The 16,431-nt window shown below is 39.2% G+C and overlaps 1 protein-coding gene across 1 annotated transcript in view; it reads right to left on the bottom strand.

Annotated features, from left to right (window-relative positions):
- SMPDL3B (sphingomyelin phosphodiesterase acid like 3B) overlaps window positions 1–16,431 on the bottom strand; it is a 459,824-nt gene that overhangs the window by 272,928 nt on the left and 170,465 nt on the right. Inside the window, exon 3 of the mRNA XM_044060102.1 lies at window positions 6,224–6,321. Within this exon, the coding sequence (XP_043916037.1) occupies window positions 6,224–6,321 (98 nt within the window). The remainder of the gene's footprint in view (window positions 1–6,223; window positions 6,322–16,431) is intronic.

The raw sequence follows: 16,431 nt of genomic DNA, 5'->3' as shown, positions 1-16,431 counted from the left end.
AAACAGAAGACTAACAAGTAAAGATGTTAAAGCTGTGAAAGCTGCAAAAACATTACATTGAAAAAACATTGAATTTTACACTGAGATTTACTGGAGGGCGTGACCGTAATCTTGATAGACAGATTTCAGATGAGTGTGGCTGAGCTATAATATACTATGGCAATTGAGCCCTTCAGACATTTCTTAAAATAATTATATAAGGAATGGTCAACATGCTACTTGTAAAACATACAGAACATCAACCATAATATGTCAAACATTCACTACATCAAGCATAATTCATATTAACACAGTACATTGAAAAGAGAAACAAATTTCCTTTTCTGATGCACTATCCATTACCAGACCACATACAGCTCAAATTTGTTTGAATAATGGTAGTGTTATAGGAAGGGTCTTTTTAAGTTAAGATGTCCCCCCTTGTTCCAACAGAGTAACGCACAATAGCCCTAACTCTGCTCCTACCCCTAAAGTTAATGTGCATCTTAATTTACAAGAAACTCATCCCATTACACTATCACTACACAAAAATATAGAAACAGTCAACACACACGCTCGCGCGCGTGCACACACACACACACACACACACACACACACACACACACACACATGGAATCTATCCCCTTACCTAACCCTTACTCTAACCCCAGGCCACACACACACACACACACACACACACACACACACACACACAGAGAGTTCTATACATACAGACATATCGACTCTATGCCACACCTCCTTCACACTTGATTGGACTCACAGACACATTTACCCATTCACCCACATGCTAGGGTTGCCATCTGTATCTTTTTATGCAGGACTGTCCCTCTTTGGGCAGTTGCATTTAGTGAAAACACAAAAATGGCAAATGTCATAATAATTTAGAATAAAGAAATATTTCCTAAGTTTCTTCTAATATTTGTATAAAACACCATCATGTAATACAAACAATGGAAATAACTCAAATTCTTTGTGTGTTTTTATTTTGGCAACAAAGTCAAGTCTAGTAAAAACAAAAACATGGCAGAACAGTCCTCTAAGCATAAATGAACTATAAAACCCAAAGTGAAGCAGCAAACAAGAGAAACAAAGTTGAGCACTCATATATGAAAACTGCACCAACAATATAAGTGAAGAAACACTCAAGAGAAATGAGGAGTGTCAACTAAGCACTTTTGTTCCTTATTTATTCACTGAACTTCATCAGAGCTGAAATAATCACAACACACTCCCCTTTTAAAATACCATTAATTATTTTACATCACATGACTCAGTGTCAATAATCAAGTATTAAAGCTAAAACCTGAATATCCAAAATATACACAAATATGCATTAATAAATACCTTCAAATAGAAAAAGTCATTATTTAATAAACTTTTAGCCAAAATGTTTTATAAAAACATGTAGTTAAAGCTTTAAAAGACAATTAATATTGACACTGTCAATAAGACCAGGCAGCCTATCTGCTTGTAACTTTTTCTGTTTTGTTTGCTGCTTTACTTTGAGTTTTAAAGTCAAGCCTAGTCCTTTGGCCTTATTGTGGGTATGATTTATCCTGACAGATTACATTTCCATTAAAAAACGGAAACTTGTAATCTGGCAGGATAAAACCAGGGTCGCTGTCGTGGTGCAGTGGTTAGCGCTGTTGCCTCACAGCAAGACATTCTGTGGTTCGATTCTCAGCTGGGGTGCCTTCTGTGTGGAGTTTGCTTGTCCTCCCTGTGGTCATGTGGGTTTCCTCTGGGTGCTCTGGTTTCTTCCCACATTCCAAAGACATGTAATAAGTTGATTGGGCACTCTAAATTGGGTGTAGGTGAGAGTGTGTGAGTGAGTGCTACGAATGAAATACAGTGGCAGGGCTAGCCACCCGGTGGTGTAAACCTTGGCTTGAGATGATTGTTGCTGGTGGAGTGACACCCTGACCCCATATACAAAATTGGAAAAGGCGTTGAGGAATTATTACAAGTTTCCATTAAAAAAATGTCCCATTTTTGGGCATCTGAAAAGGTAGCAACCCAACCACATGCACATTATGACACACGTGCATGCACACACACACATAGTTATGTGACTCCAGTCATACCACTACAGACATGCACACCCACTTACATATATACCCAGTCCTACATCTCTACTGAACCTCAAATAACTTACCTGCACTGCAGCTTCTTCCATTGACTTCAGATAGTAACCACCATCTTTTGACTATATTACATTTTTCATCTGATCATGTTATTTTATGCAGCCAAGTGAATCTCTGAATCATTCTGCATCATAAATTGGTTGTGTCAGACATTTCCAGGGATTAGTATAAGCCACTCAGTACCATGTACCACAGCTGGTAAGACGGCTCATGGTAAATCAGTGTGTAGTAGGACATCTTCTGAAGCTTAAAAGGTTACCACAAGCAGATAGCCACTCATGATAAGGCCTACCACTCAGGGTAACCCTTTCTGAAAACCAGGATATGACACTAAAACAATTATTTGGGTGGGGTAAATAACTGTAAGGTATGACAAGTAAAACTGAAGTTGCTGCTGTTTGACAGGCATTTTGCTGGTACAGGCATTTTAACTGCCAGTCCAGAAGGAAGATGTGGGCTTGGATATTTGCATGTGGTACAATATTATCTAGGGCGAAAAGGAACAGCTATTATGACTTTGTCATCATAATAAAATGTAGATTTAGAAAAAGAATCCCAAGAGTGAAGAAACCAATACATAAATTATGTGTCTGCAGGAGGCATTTAAAGGACCACTGTACCCACAAACTGAAAAAAGATATTTGTGCAGTCTATATCATATTACTTTCTTTGAAGCATTCTTACTAGCCATTATTTATTTTTTTATTTTGTTCTAACTCAAAGTTGACAGTTGGGAGTAGATATAATAGCATAGGTCTGCTTTTTGGTTGGGACTTTTTATTTCAGTAATGGAATATTGTATTCTCAAAGATTAAATTATCATGCTGTACTCTCTTATACCAAATCTGCCTTGCATTTACTTAGAATGGTACCACTTAAATGATTGCTTACTTTGAGAAACTCTAGACAAAGTGTCTGAAACATTCTTACAGTGTCACTCTATGGCTTGTATTCTTTGTTGTTTTAAACATACTGCAATTAGCACTTTCCTCTTCAGCTGCAAAATACTACATACATACATACAAATATTTCAGGTCTATATCAGAAGCTCGAACTTTCAAAAGTTCGAGTCTCATATGGTCAACACCATATGTGTGAACTTTTGAAAGCTCGAAAGTATCAGTGGAGATCGCCATAGGGAATATTTCCCTTTACTTTACTGTAGTGCAATCTCGGAGTTGGTATATTTAAGTAGCGGGGGTGTAGGGGTACAAGGGGGCCTTCAGCGGGGCGTTCAGGTAATTTTTTTTTTTTTTTGTTAATTTTTATTATATGTTCGATGTTTTAAAACTTTGCTCATATGGTGTCGATCATTTGAGCATCAAAATTTTAAAACTTCGAGCATATAATATAGACCCAAATATTTCAAGCACGGGCATTAATGTCCTTCTAGCTTGCCAAAATACCAAAGCACTTGTTCCCATAATAAGTGTCCAGGTTGTTCTTAAAAATATTTAAACTAGTACTTACTTTAATGTAGTTTGGTAGTCTGTTCTATGCATCAGCTACTCTGTCAGAGAACCAATCAGTACACTTCTCATTCCTATAGAATCTTCTACATAGGTTGTCTGATGATTCTGTAGTACTGTTTGATAACCCCAAACATTCTCATTGTTTTAGTGACAGTTTAAAACAATAAGAATCAGCTGCTCATGTCACATTGTCTGTTATTGGTGTCAGGCTTTGTCGATCTGAAACTGCAGAACAAAAGAGCTGTAAATTCCCAAATGCCTAATATGTTTATGATCACAGGGAAGGAAAGGAAGCAGCAGAAAATGACAGCACATAGTATAAGAGAGGGGAATTCCTAAAAACGCAATAGATTTATGCCTCCAAAAGATGAGTAGGAACAAAGAGCTGCAAATATCTTGCTATATCTGTTTTTTCTTGGCCAAAACAACAAAAAAATGTGAGTTAGGCAAAATGATGTAAAAGCAAAGGAGATGGGTTCCCAAAGAAAATATCATGTTCAAACCCTATGTGGTGTGTACTGAGGACATTAAATAGCATAGACATGTAACAGCAGGGAAGAAACTGAAAATTATGTTTTTATATGTGTCAGTGTAGGGATCACTTTGCAGGGAGGAAAATATAATCTGTAAAAATGAAATGTGCTTTCAATGTAGTTATCAGCTAAGGATGATCTCCTTCTCTCTTCCTCTCTCTTCTGTCTCTCTTTCATGGTCCACAGATGGAACCTCGGGTGACTCAGTCCTGTCATAGATTCATAGATGCATCCAAAATAACTAGGTATTTCCTTGTGGGAAAGTTGACACTGGTGTAATTTCCCCCTTCTTTACTTTTTTTTTTAAGTAAGGCACATCTCTTCAAAACATGCTGCCACTTGATGGAGGTTGTGGGACCATTATGACTGACAGCCAGTTTTCACAACTTGTGCTGCCCATATCTGCTTTTCTGAGATGTGTCTTCAGTGTGACTTTGCTGCATTTCATTTGAGCATCACATGATCAATGGCTGTGACTCAGCTGTGAACAGAGAACCTGTTTTCGAGCTGATAGTCAAACTGCTGAATAGTGCTCATTTGAATGGGGCTGTCTGTGCATCATTGCCTCAGTGCTGATGGCATTGAACTCACTGAACGCACTGATGTTAAAATAGCAAGATTCCTACCGGATAAGGAGGGTCTTCTGGAAACATCACTGGACTGAACTCTCTGGGATCTTTCAACGTTGCTCATAAGTCTCTCAGTTTTCACATCCATAAAGAATGATAACTGGGCCCTATACTAGTCTCACAATGTACTTTAATTGGTCATGGTCACTGATAACACAACAAAACAGGTTGCCAAAAGATGTGTTAAGTCTCAGTGTCTGTGTTTGCTAATAGGCAGAGTCAGCTACTGATGCTAATAGAAGTGGTTAACTTCCTCTTGAATTTATCCATCACTGGTGAAGTGTGGAGGCTCATTAGAGCAGCTGTATTTTCTTCATGTCGAGGTTGAGCCCCAGACTTTGGCGTGCTTTTGCAAATGCTTCCATTGCAGCCCAGAGGTCACTGTTCATTTACACAAAAATGGCACACTCTTCAGCATACTAGAGTCAGTGGAATATGTTTTGGAAACTCCAGTCTTTGAACATAAATATTAAAGATTATAGAACTTGTCCTTCAGTCCCCATCCTATATTAGTACCAGTGGAAAGGTGTTCTGTAAGAACAATAATGATGTAAAACAGCACAGGTGAAAGGAACATCCTCACAATTCAGGGAGTGACAGATCTGGTTATTCAAAAAGAACATTTGAAACTAGAATAAACAATGCACTCAGCTACATGCCCCACAACATTTTGTTACATGATTTTAAAGAAATGTGAATGTACAAATGTCTGCTAGAAAGTAGTAATGTGAATGCACAAAAAATAACCACTCACATTTGCATAATTTTGTGGGCTTGTGTTTGACTGTTCCCATCATATTTGACATGTACACTTTCTGCATTCATTCACATAGACACAGTTATGAGTGAAGGACTTTCTAAGTAAAAAAAGGGAAAAAAACAGTCTTCTCACAAGTTGTTGTTAAACAAAACAGTACTGTTTTCATAGGGAACAAAATGAACCCATGCCTGTGATCACACTGCATGTGGTAATGTGATTTCTTCTTCTGGTTCACCGATTCTAGTTTATACACCTGTACGGGGACCTTTGCATAGTCATATACAACATGCTTTGATATAGGATGCACAGAATTCTTTCCCTCTCCCTCTCAGCTAGGTTGTATAGAGTATGACGGTAGGTAGTGCTGCTATCAAAATGGCTCTTCTCCCTCCTTCCTTAGAGAAATAAGATGTCACATTTTCTAAACCTTGATATCGCTGACAGGCTAAGCATGTCTGCAAACCCAAACACTTACATTATGCATCGTAGCCCTGCCAGTGGTAATGAGGACCATCACATACCTTCTGTTGATAACAAAACCATTCACATTCAACATATTTCTTCCATACTTTCTAAATGGAAGTAGCCATGAAAGCAGGCTCTTCATAAGTACATACTAGCAGAGCATGTGTAATAGCTCATTACCCTCCATTTTGTGACGTGCCACATTATACGCAGGACCTACCTGGAAAAACGTTCTGTATAATACTGGTGATGTTCCCAATGATTCTTAGTACTGCCTCCTGTCCAAGGTGTTCGTTCGGAACATGAGGTGTGTCATCACTAACATATGTGAAGAAAAGGAACAAATTACTGACTGCTAAGACATATATAGCTTGTTTTAACAGTTAAGTATAAACATTTGTACTTTTCCGGATTCTGCATTTTATGTAACACTTTTATAGACCTAGGCTAGGCATCCTGTATCATGATACACTTGTCTGCTGACCCATCTCCTGGTGGCAGGTCATATACTATTGTAGAGAAATGAGTCAGGAAATGTGTTAGTCAATTAAGGAATGTCTAGCAAAACAGAGCTCCAGATATGCATTTTATTTATATTGCACTGTTTAAAAAACACAATATATGTTAATAAACATATAGCAAGTCAATAAAATACTAATACCAAACCAGTTGAATATAACAAAACACTTAGTAATAGTAGTTCAAATTATATAATTTAGAGCTTGCTGCAAATTGTTTGCTTGGCTTTATACAGGTACATGAAAGCCTCACTCAGGCTGTATGCTAATTAAAAATGTGTACAATACCAAAAGGAAAGATCAGTAAAAGACACAAACATAGCTCTGTATTAGCGAAGCATAACTATGGCAGAATGGAGCCAGCTAATTGCATGTATAGTATAACCAAGCTTTAATATATTTATTTCACATATGTTAAATGGGGTAGAATGGTATGCCAAGGAATTGTGTTCAGTTGTGACTTGGGTCCAAGAAGACATAAATATAAAAAACATCAAAGAAAGAATATAAATGCAGAACAAAACAATGTACAGGTATAAAAAAAATGTACCATAACAAAATCCAGTGACACTTGCATACAAAGTAAATACTGTGAGTCAGTAATTCTTAAATAAACCTATGCAATGGTGCATGTGTTAAGTACTATCATCTGTAGTGTGTAAGAATAGATAGGTAGGGGTTCTCATCTCACTCCAGCCCACTTGCTGTGTTTGTGTGGGTATGTGCATTTCCCTTTGTTGGGAGGTTGGCATAATGGTTAAGGTGTTTACCTTACAGACACAAGGTGCAGGGTTTGATTCTCACATGGGGTAATTGGTTATGTTTAAAATTGTCCGCAAGGGCAGTTAGCCTAGTAGTGATCTGTGGAACTGTAGAAAAGTGCCATTATGACCTGCACCTACTTTTGCCTGGGGATATCTTTAAAAGTATGCAGTTGTACAGATTCTTTATGTTGTTGTTTAAAGGTACATGTATGCTGGCAGTGTGAGGGTGTATCTTGCTTTGTGTACCACACTGACTTGCAATACATTTATTATTGATATGTGTGATCAGAGGTGTCCATTGTATAATGATATGACAGTTGTCTGAGGAAATGTTCAGCCTTTAAAATTCTACAGCAGTTCCTACAGCACTGAAGTTTATAATAGTCATGAAAGTGTAAGGGTGTGTGATTCAGCTATTAGTAGGTGATACACCTGGAGCAAGGGACCTGTCAATAAGGCAACATATCAAGATCAACCAAAAAAAGCGTTTAGTCGACATCGAGTCCACCAAAAGATAAATAAACTGCTGACTGCTTAGTAATGTCCTTTGTGTACTTTCTTCTTGGGGGGAGTGGGAGAATAGCTAGCCCTTTGATATGAACTGTAAACACTGTGAAACTTTAGGCAGCACACATGTAAGCCCTAAAAAGTTATATTTGTGTACGTCAACAACCCACTTTCGATAACAGAAGCCAATGAGTTCATGGTATTTAGCAAAATGTCTATGGTATTACTGCACTAATTCTGGCCTTGGTAGGGTACAGTTTATATGTGGCTGTGGTGTACCTTACTGTGTCTATAGAAACAACACATGTCTATGCATACCCCCCTGTCTGCCAATGATATGTAACACCTATGATATTCAGCTGTGGAAAGCTGTGAGGGCCATTACATGTAATTTCCAAATGGAGTCCACTTTTTTTTGGAGGGGGAGATTGGGGCTGGCAAGACCTAAGCAAACACACCTTCCCATACATATCCCATATCTGTGTGACTTTCACACATACATACTGTAGATATCTATATCTATATCTATATATCTGTCTATATCTATATATATATATATATATATATATATATATATATATATATATATATAGATTCACTTCATAACACTGAAAGCTCAAAACACTGAAACCAAAACACTGAAACTTCAAAACACTGAAAACTCAAAACACTGAAACTCAGAACACTGAAAACACATATCATACATATACTGAGTTTAAACAACTTAAATCATAGCACTTTCCACCAAGTGTAAGCAGGGGACAAGCACCCCTGCACCCCCCAACCCCTGCTACTTATATATATCAACTCCAAGATTGCACTTCACTAAGTGAAATCTTGGAGTTGGTATATTTAAGTAGCAGGGGGTGTGGGGGTGCAGGGAGGCTTGCCCCCCTGCTTACACTTGGTGGAAAGTGCTATGATCTATGTTGTTTAAACTCAGTATATGTATGATATGTGTTTTCAGTGTTTTGAGTTTTCAGTGTTTTGAAGTTTCAGTGTTTTGCACTTCTGTATTATGACGTTTTCTCATTTTCAGTGTTTTGAGTTTTCAGTGTTATGAAGTGAATTCATATATATATATATATATATATATATATATATATATATATATATATATATCAAGATCAACCAAAAAAAGTGTTTAGTCGACATCGAGTCCACAAAAGATAAATAAACGCTGAATGTCACGGACTCCACCAGGAAAGAACCAATAGGTGAAAACATTAAAAATCACTCTTTATTACACAAACTTCATCAGATTAAGTGCTTTCATCCACCAAAATGTGAAGTCCACGTTTTAGTGGATGAAAGTGCTTAATCTGATGAAGTGATTTTAACATTTTCACCTTTTGGTTCTTTCCTGGTGGAGTCCGTGACATTCAGCGTTTATATATCAAGATCACATAGTTCTTAACACCCTACTCTAACTTGTAGGCATATAACAAGTAAGAACATAAAAGTTTTCATTAACATTTTCCTTTCCATTCCAGACAAGTGTGCAACAATGTAGTAAGCATCTGAAAGAAATGCAAGTTATGTCTTGCAGAGATTGACACCTTGCTATAGGGCTTCTGCCTCCATGGCTGCTGGATGATCAGCCATGAGAAATCTGATGGCTCTTCCACAGCTGTGCTTGGTGGGATGTCATCAGTGACATCAGTGCTGTTGGTGATCAGAGCAGGACGAACGACCAAGTGGGCAGTGCAGTGGTGCGGGTGGTGCAGTGGTACAGAGGTTAACATTGTCACCTCAAAGCAAGAGGTTCTCTGGTTCAATTCTCGGCTGGGGTGCCTTCTGTGTGGAGTATGCATATCCTCCCTGCATTCGCATGGATTTCCTCTGCATACTCCAGTTTCTTTCCACATTCCAAAGACATGCATCTGCAGCGTTTCTCTCCGGGCCTTCACTGAAAATAAGCTCTGTCCTAGTTGGACTTTCCAGGTCAACAAATGTTAAATAAATAAAAATAAAATAAATAAAATAAAGTGAGACATTGCACTGCCTACATGATAAATTCTGTAAATGGTCTGGTAATACACCTTACACAGGAGTAGAGACAAAGGGAGGTGTCCTGCTGACCAAACCACCTTTAGCAGAGATGGAGAGTTTCCTAGGATCACTGCCTAGGAGTCCAAGCATTTCCCCAACCCATGGTGGATTCCTGGTTATTGGTACAGAGCTGAGCAGACCACTATAAAATATCTGTTTATGATTCCCCAGGTGGGTATGTCTTAACATGGGCAAGTATCTGCCATTGTAAACAAATCTGTGGGGTGGTACAGTGTATAACCATGGCAACGTCTTTCTATAAGAACACCTAGGCTTCAGGTTCAAAGGCCACTGGCACAAGGTATGTTACCTATTAATTTCCTGTACCATTGTATAAAGTAATAGTAGTAGTAGCATTTCATTCCCTGGGCTATAGCTATTAGTGAAGGATTTTAATTGCTTTGTGTGATTTAATTTGGTGTTTATACAGGTACTACATTATCAGGGACCTCTATCATGGATGTACAGCTGTCTGATGGCAGGAAAATGCCCGACTCTGATGGTGATGATGACAGCCACATTTTGTCATGGTCAGAGGTGATGGTGCCAATGCTGAACACAGGCAATTTGATGTCCACATCCCCACACCATTCCACGGATATAGCATCTATGCCAGAGCAGCCCATTCCACAAACTCAGAATGATACACATGAACAAAAAGATGCAGATAGTTTTCCCCAAAGAGGGATGTCTTCACATGTAGCACATTCCCTGTTTGGTTACTATGAACTCCATATAGGAAGAAGAAGGTATTAGTGAACATTGTGCTAGTGATAAAATGATAAAGCACACCATGGGTACCATCCACCACCCAAGTTAGGTGTTTCTATGATTGCAAAACAAAATTTGTGCAGGACCATAATACAGTGAAAGGCAGATGTCAACACAGGCATTGCTGAGATGGTAGGGATATTATGTGATCTGCATGATTATTTCAGGGAGTGCAATGGCCACATATGCAACATCATGATCTTGTGGCTTAGGGACTATGCACACAGCAGGTACCTCTGTTTGTCCAGACATCATGGCTGATGAATTCCCATGGCTGGTCCACCTCCATATCTAGCGGAGAGGGCCACCATGGAAGGGAGAGGCCATGGTCCGGTATATGTAGGGTTACCAAATCCAATCCACTATCCACTGTTGAGGGAAGTATGTTGTAATCTGGATAACCATGCAAGTGGAGTGTTTTTGCCAAACCCACTGATGGCATGAGCCACTATTTGTGGTCATGGAGCATTCCATCCTCTCAGTGTAATCTGGATCAATCCTATGACCCTCTTAGGTAAAGATGTTTCAGTGAATGTTGACAATCTGTCCAGTCTACATCTATGCCTCCCATGGGTGCCCTGGATCTATCCATCTGATCCCAGCACAGGGCTTCAACATCTGTTAGGGCCATGTCCAAGAAACAGTCAGTCAAACAGTCAGTCAAACATTTACATCGGCCACCTCCACACACTCACACAGCATTAGAAACAACACCCCCTCCCTGGACAGACTTTTCTAATTTCCCAACCTAACAACAATTGTCTGACACACACATCAAAACATATTGTACATACCATTGCGCGCGCACACACACACACACACACACACACACACACACACACACACACACACACACACACACACACACACACACACACACATGCACACAAGTACATTCACACACACATTTGTCCAGTGATGACACTTAACACTGTGTCCCTCCCTACTATGTATATGATGATAGCTGAGCCCTACCCTCTGTACTTTGTTACTTGGGTAGCCTATGTGTGATGCACAGTGCAGCCAGTCTATGCATGGTATAGCACAGCCTTGATGTTAGATTGCATACGTCATTTTGCTGTTCTGTATAAAACTTTATTCTGCTCTATAGTTGGGAAGTAGTTCCTGCCTGTTAGCCAGTGCTGCAGTGTATTGCGCCCACCTTCATCTGGCCTTCATGGGCCTGCCAATTGCTGCTTTTTTCTCTATGTTCGTCATTTCTACTGCCTCAGTGGCATTTTGGGATCTCTGCCAAGGTAGCACAACACTAGCAAGCGTTCAAAAGCTCAGACTTTCCTCCCTCTCTATTTCTGTGACAGCTGATTGACTGACCATACCATGAGAGGGAAGCCTTCAGCTGCTACAGGAAGTGAGTGTTCAGTTTTTTTCTGCCGTCTGACTCTTCTCATGATCTGGTGCTGTTTGTTTCTGGCTTACTGCTCAGATAAGCCTCATTTGGGGACCCCCTTCTCTCATTTTATTATTAGATTTATTACTCTGTTTCTGTTTATTAAAAAATATATACATACACAGACACACATATATAAATATTTATTTTAATATTTTGTTTCTGTCAGTGTCCACAGTAATTCATGTGGGAATTTCTGCTTTTAGCAGTGTATATTTGCCTTATATCTTTGACAAATGTTTGGTTTTACTGTTGCTGAGGAAACTTTAAATAGTTCTCTCAGACGTGCAGCATGAATGTGTGCTGTTAGACACTAGATGACTATTGTTACTCTGCTTTATTTTCATCTTTTGACAGGAAAACATTTTAGAACTTGGATTTTTTTCAGCATTATTTATTAACTATATGTATGGCTCTGCTCTGTGTGTTTTTAACAATGGATTGCAATATTCCCGCAAATGAAGTTATTTGAATGTACTGTGGAGATTTTTCTGTCTCTTTAATAAGAAACTGTAGTTTAAATTGCTAGTAAACTCTATTTTATGTCAGTTTAACATAGATAAAGTGTGTAGAACTTATTATAACACTAGTTTGCTACATTGGTTTCTTTGGTGTTTGGACTTTGTATACAGGAAATTCTTTAACTTCTGTCAGTTGTATAAGAATTATGATCACATTTCAAACTATTTTTGTAATAATGGCAGAGTTTAGTTGTGTAGAGACATACTTATTACTAGAAACTTTAAGTGCTTTTTGTGATGCATTATCCACTACTGTCAGTTTATTATACTGGCTGGGGTTCTCCCAACCCCCTGACTTGATGGATCCTAACTCCGGTATCCCCACCCCCATCAAATGCAGTTACACCTAAAAAGAAAAAAAATAAAATAAAAGCATGCCTCAACCTGTGGTCAGTGATTCTGTTGGGCCACTGCTTAGTCTGCAGCCCACTTACCCTTTACCCTGTCTCCCCTAGTGTAACTTTGCCAGCCAGTACGGAACATAATTTAGACATATCCTGTGGGGCTGTTCCTGTACCTGGGGCAGGTATGTAAGAACCAAACCCTTTAGGTGCTGGAGTAGTTTGGGGTAAGAGCCGCCTTGCTAGGCATAATATTCTGTGCCCAAATATTTTATCTTGTGAATTTCACAAGAAAAACAAACAGACGCTTCATCATACAGCTGATAATCACTTTATAGCTGTTTATAAGGCTGATAAGGTTTCCTTGGCTAAGAGTGTTCCACAGGTAGCTATTTTTGGTGGTTGTTTCCCATCCATGGTTCTAGTGCTAGTTTGGCTAGAGACATTTTTGTTATTTCAAAGAATAAAAAGGAATCTGATGAGGACAGTGGTGATTTCCAAGTTGACAATGAGTCCAGTCACACTGATTCTTAGTAAGATGAACCTGTGCTTAAGTCCAAACAAGTGTTTGCTTTTCCTCAGATGATTGCTAGATTTAGTGATGTTTTTTCTTGAGAGCAGGTGGGAATTACTCCAGAGCTAGGCAGGGTATATGAGGATGATATGCCCAATTCTGTGGCTATACCTCTTCTACACTGGCCTTGGAAGATGTTTACCAAGCTGCCTGAAGGACACCTGTATCTATTTCAGCATTCCCTAAAAAGGCTTAGAGAAAATACAGAGTCTCCTTGGATATGACAGGCCTCTTTTTTCATTTGACTATCTCCACAGCTACTTACCTTGATAAAAAGCCCTTGGCTTCATCTTATCCAATGCCCCTGATAAAGAGGGAAATGTGTTAGATCTTCAGTCAATAGGATCCCTCTTTCTAGTACTCTAGCCTTTAGAATGTCAGATTATCAAGGCTATATGTGGAAATTTATTTTACAGTGTGTATATGGTTTGGGTGATCTTGCTGCATCCTTTTGCTGCAGTCTTCCCTGCATGACAAAAGTCTTATATGAATGGAATTGTTTCTAATTTGACTCAGGTTTTGAAACATGCTTTGAGACATGTACTTGAAAGTGCAGATACAGTCTTCAGAAATGCTGCTTCTTTTATTGTTTAAAGACAGTCTTCTTGGTTATGTAATCCAAACTTCTCACATGATTTAAAAAATGAAATTTTCAATGGACTTTTAAGTTCTGAATTGGTGTTTGGACCCTCTGTTACATAGACTCTCAAACAGTGGGATGATAGATGCAAATTAATGCATGAGGTATCTAGGATGTTTCTTTCATGCACCCAAGATCTCTCCAAATAAGGTGTTTTCCTTCAAGGGGCAGAACAAACAAAAATCCAAGCCAAACAAAAGTCAGGGATCCAAAAGGAAATGGCAAGAGGATAATTCTTTGAAACCAAAACAAGAGAGTTCCTTTCTGAAAAAGAATTAACCCTCTGCAAAGTAATGACTAAGTCAAATCACAAAGTACCCCTAACCCGGCCCTTCCTTCTATTCCTCTCTCTCTGTATAGATATATCAGCCTTGCAGCCAGGCTGAAAATAGTTTCAGACAAATGGATTCTGAGAATAAGTCAAATAGGAACTTGGCAATGGATAGAAAATCCTCCCTCTTTCGGGAAGTTCCCCCATACCCACTAGACCAGACACAGCTGTTTCCTCCTGTGCTGTATCACATGGTAGAAGCAGGGGTCATGGAAGCAGTGCCTACAATACTCAAAGGGAAAGGCAAAGGATTTTACTCCAGAAGGAACACGTCTGGGCACCCATCCTAGATTTATCCTTTCTAAACACCTTTATAAAAGTTCCAAAATTCAAAATGCTGGCCTTACAGTTGGTCCTAACATTGCTTCCAGATCACTGTTTTATGGTGACTCTAGATCTCAAGGACGCATCTCATAATATTCTTATTGCTCCCAGTTTCAGGACATTTTTGAAATTTGCTGTCTTTGGCTTATATTATCAGTTTTCTGCATTAATCTTTGGGCTACCTATTGCACCTTGAGAGTTTACAAAGTATCTGGCTCCAGTGATCACCTATTGCAGTGCCCTAGGCATCCTCATTTTTCCTTATTTAGATGACTTACAGATTTGGGAAGATTTTGTATCCAGGTACATGGAGTCCTTAACCAAGGTTGGACCCCTCCTTTCCTACCTGGGCTTCATAGTGAACCTTCAAAACTCCTTCACACCCTGTCAATGATGGATGTTGAATAGACATAGTAAAAAAGGATGGCCTTCCTACTAGAAGACAAAGGTCTGACTTAACAGGGCATTTACTTGGATTTATCTTACCTAGATGTGGCCTTAGCAAGAGGGTTCCTCAACATTCTAGGATCTTCATGTCACCACTAACCAGATTATGCATGAAAACAATTTAATGGTACTTCAAGAATTGTAGGACCCAGCACCTTCACCCCTTGGATTTCCAAGTACCAGTGCTGGGATTTGTGAAACAGGAAATTCAGTGGTGGAAGTATCAATTGACTCTGATTCCAGGGCTCCCTTTCTCCCTTTCTCTCTTCAGAACCTAGTCCAATCTGTTCAGATGGACTCTTCAGATTTTGTGTGGGTTCCAGTGTCCATGAGAGTTCAAGTGCAAGATTTGTGATGTCCTCAGGACAAGCCAAAGCACATAAACATAAAAGAGAGGCTGGCAGTGATTACTGCCTTAAAAGTTCCTCACTGCTTATGCACCAGGTCCTATTTTAGTGGTCACAGATAACACTACTATGATGTGGTACCTGAACAAGCCAGTTAGCAGTGATGGCCTGAGAACTGGCTCTGCACTATTCTCTGACTCTTCAGGCCTCGTACATTCCATCAGAGCAAAACACAGTGGCAGACAGACTAAGCAGATCCTGAACAGACTCTAATGAGTGGAAGCTCAACAAAGTGGTCTTCCAGGACTTGATTCAGATGTGGGAATTACCTCATATACATCTGCTTGCCTCCTTCAATACAGACACCTGAAAAAATTCTGTTCAAGACATCCTTGCAGCTATGCTTGGAATACAGACTCTCTATCATTCCTATGGTTGGGAATGTTCCTGTATGTATTTCCAATCTTTTCAATGATTCCCAAGGTACTTCTAAAGATTCAGAAAGAATGACCAAGGATCTCTGGGGTAACCTCCTTTTGGCCCAGGCAAAGTTGCGTCTCCCTTTTAATGAAAGTGGCCAAGGGCAATTTACACAAGTTTCCTTACAGACTGGATCTACTCACACAGCATCAGGGGCATATGGTACACCCTAGCGTAAAGCAATTGAAACTGACATCTTGGATGATTCTATTTTGATATGTTTTAGGCAGTTGATCTATGAGGATGTACAGCAGGTATTTAAGGAGGCAAGAAAACCTGCAACAGAAAAATTACTTTTATAAATGGAAGAGGTTTTCTAGGCAGTGCCTAGTCAATAACAGAGGTCCTGAAAGGGTTTTGACCCCACTGGTTTTGAAATATTTGTCTGAGCTACTTACAGATG

Source organism: Protopterus annectens, chromosome 1.part2, assembly GCF_019279795.1.
Source record: "Protopterus annectens isolate FY-2018-M chromosome 1.part2, PAN1.0, whole genome shotgun sequence".
NCBI lineage: Eukaryota > Metazoa > Chordata > Ceratodontiformes > Protopteridae > Protopterus > Protopterus annectens.
The sequence above is the reverse complement of the archived record's forward strand: the minus strand, read 5'-3'. Positions and strand labels throughout refer to the sequence as shown.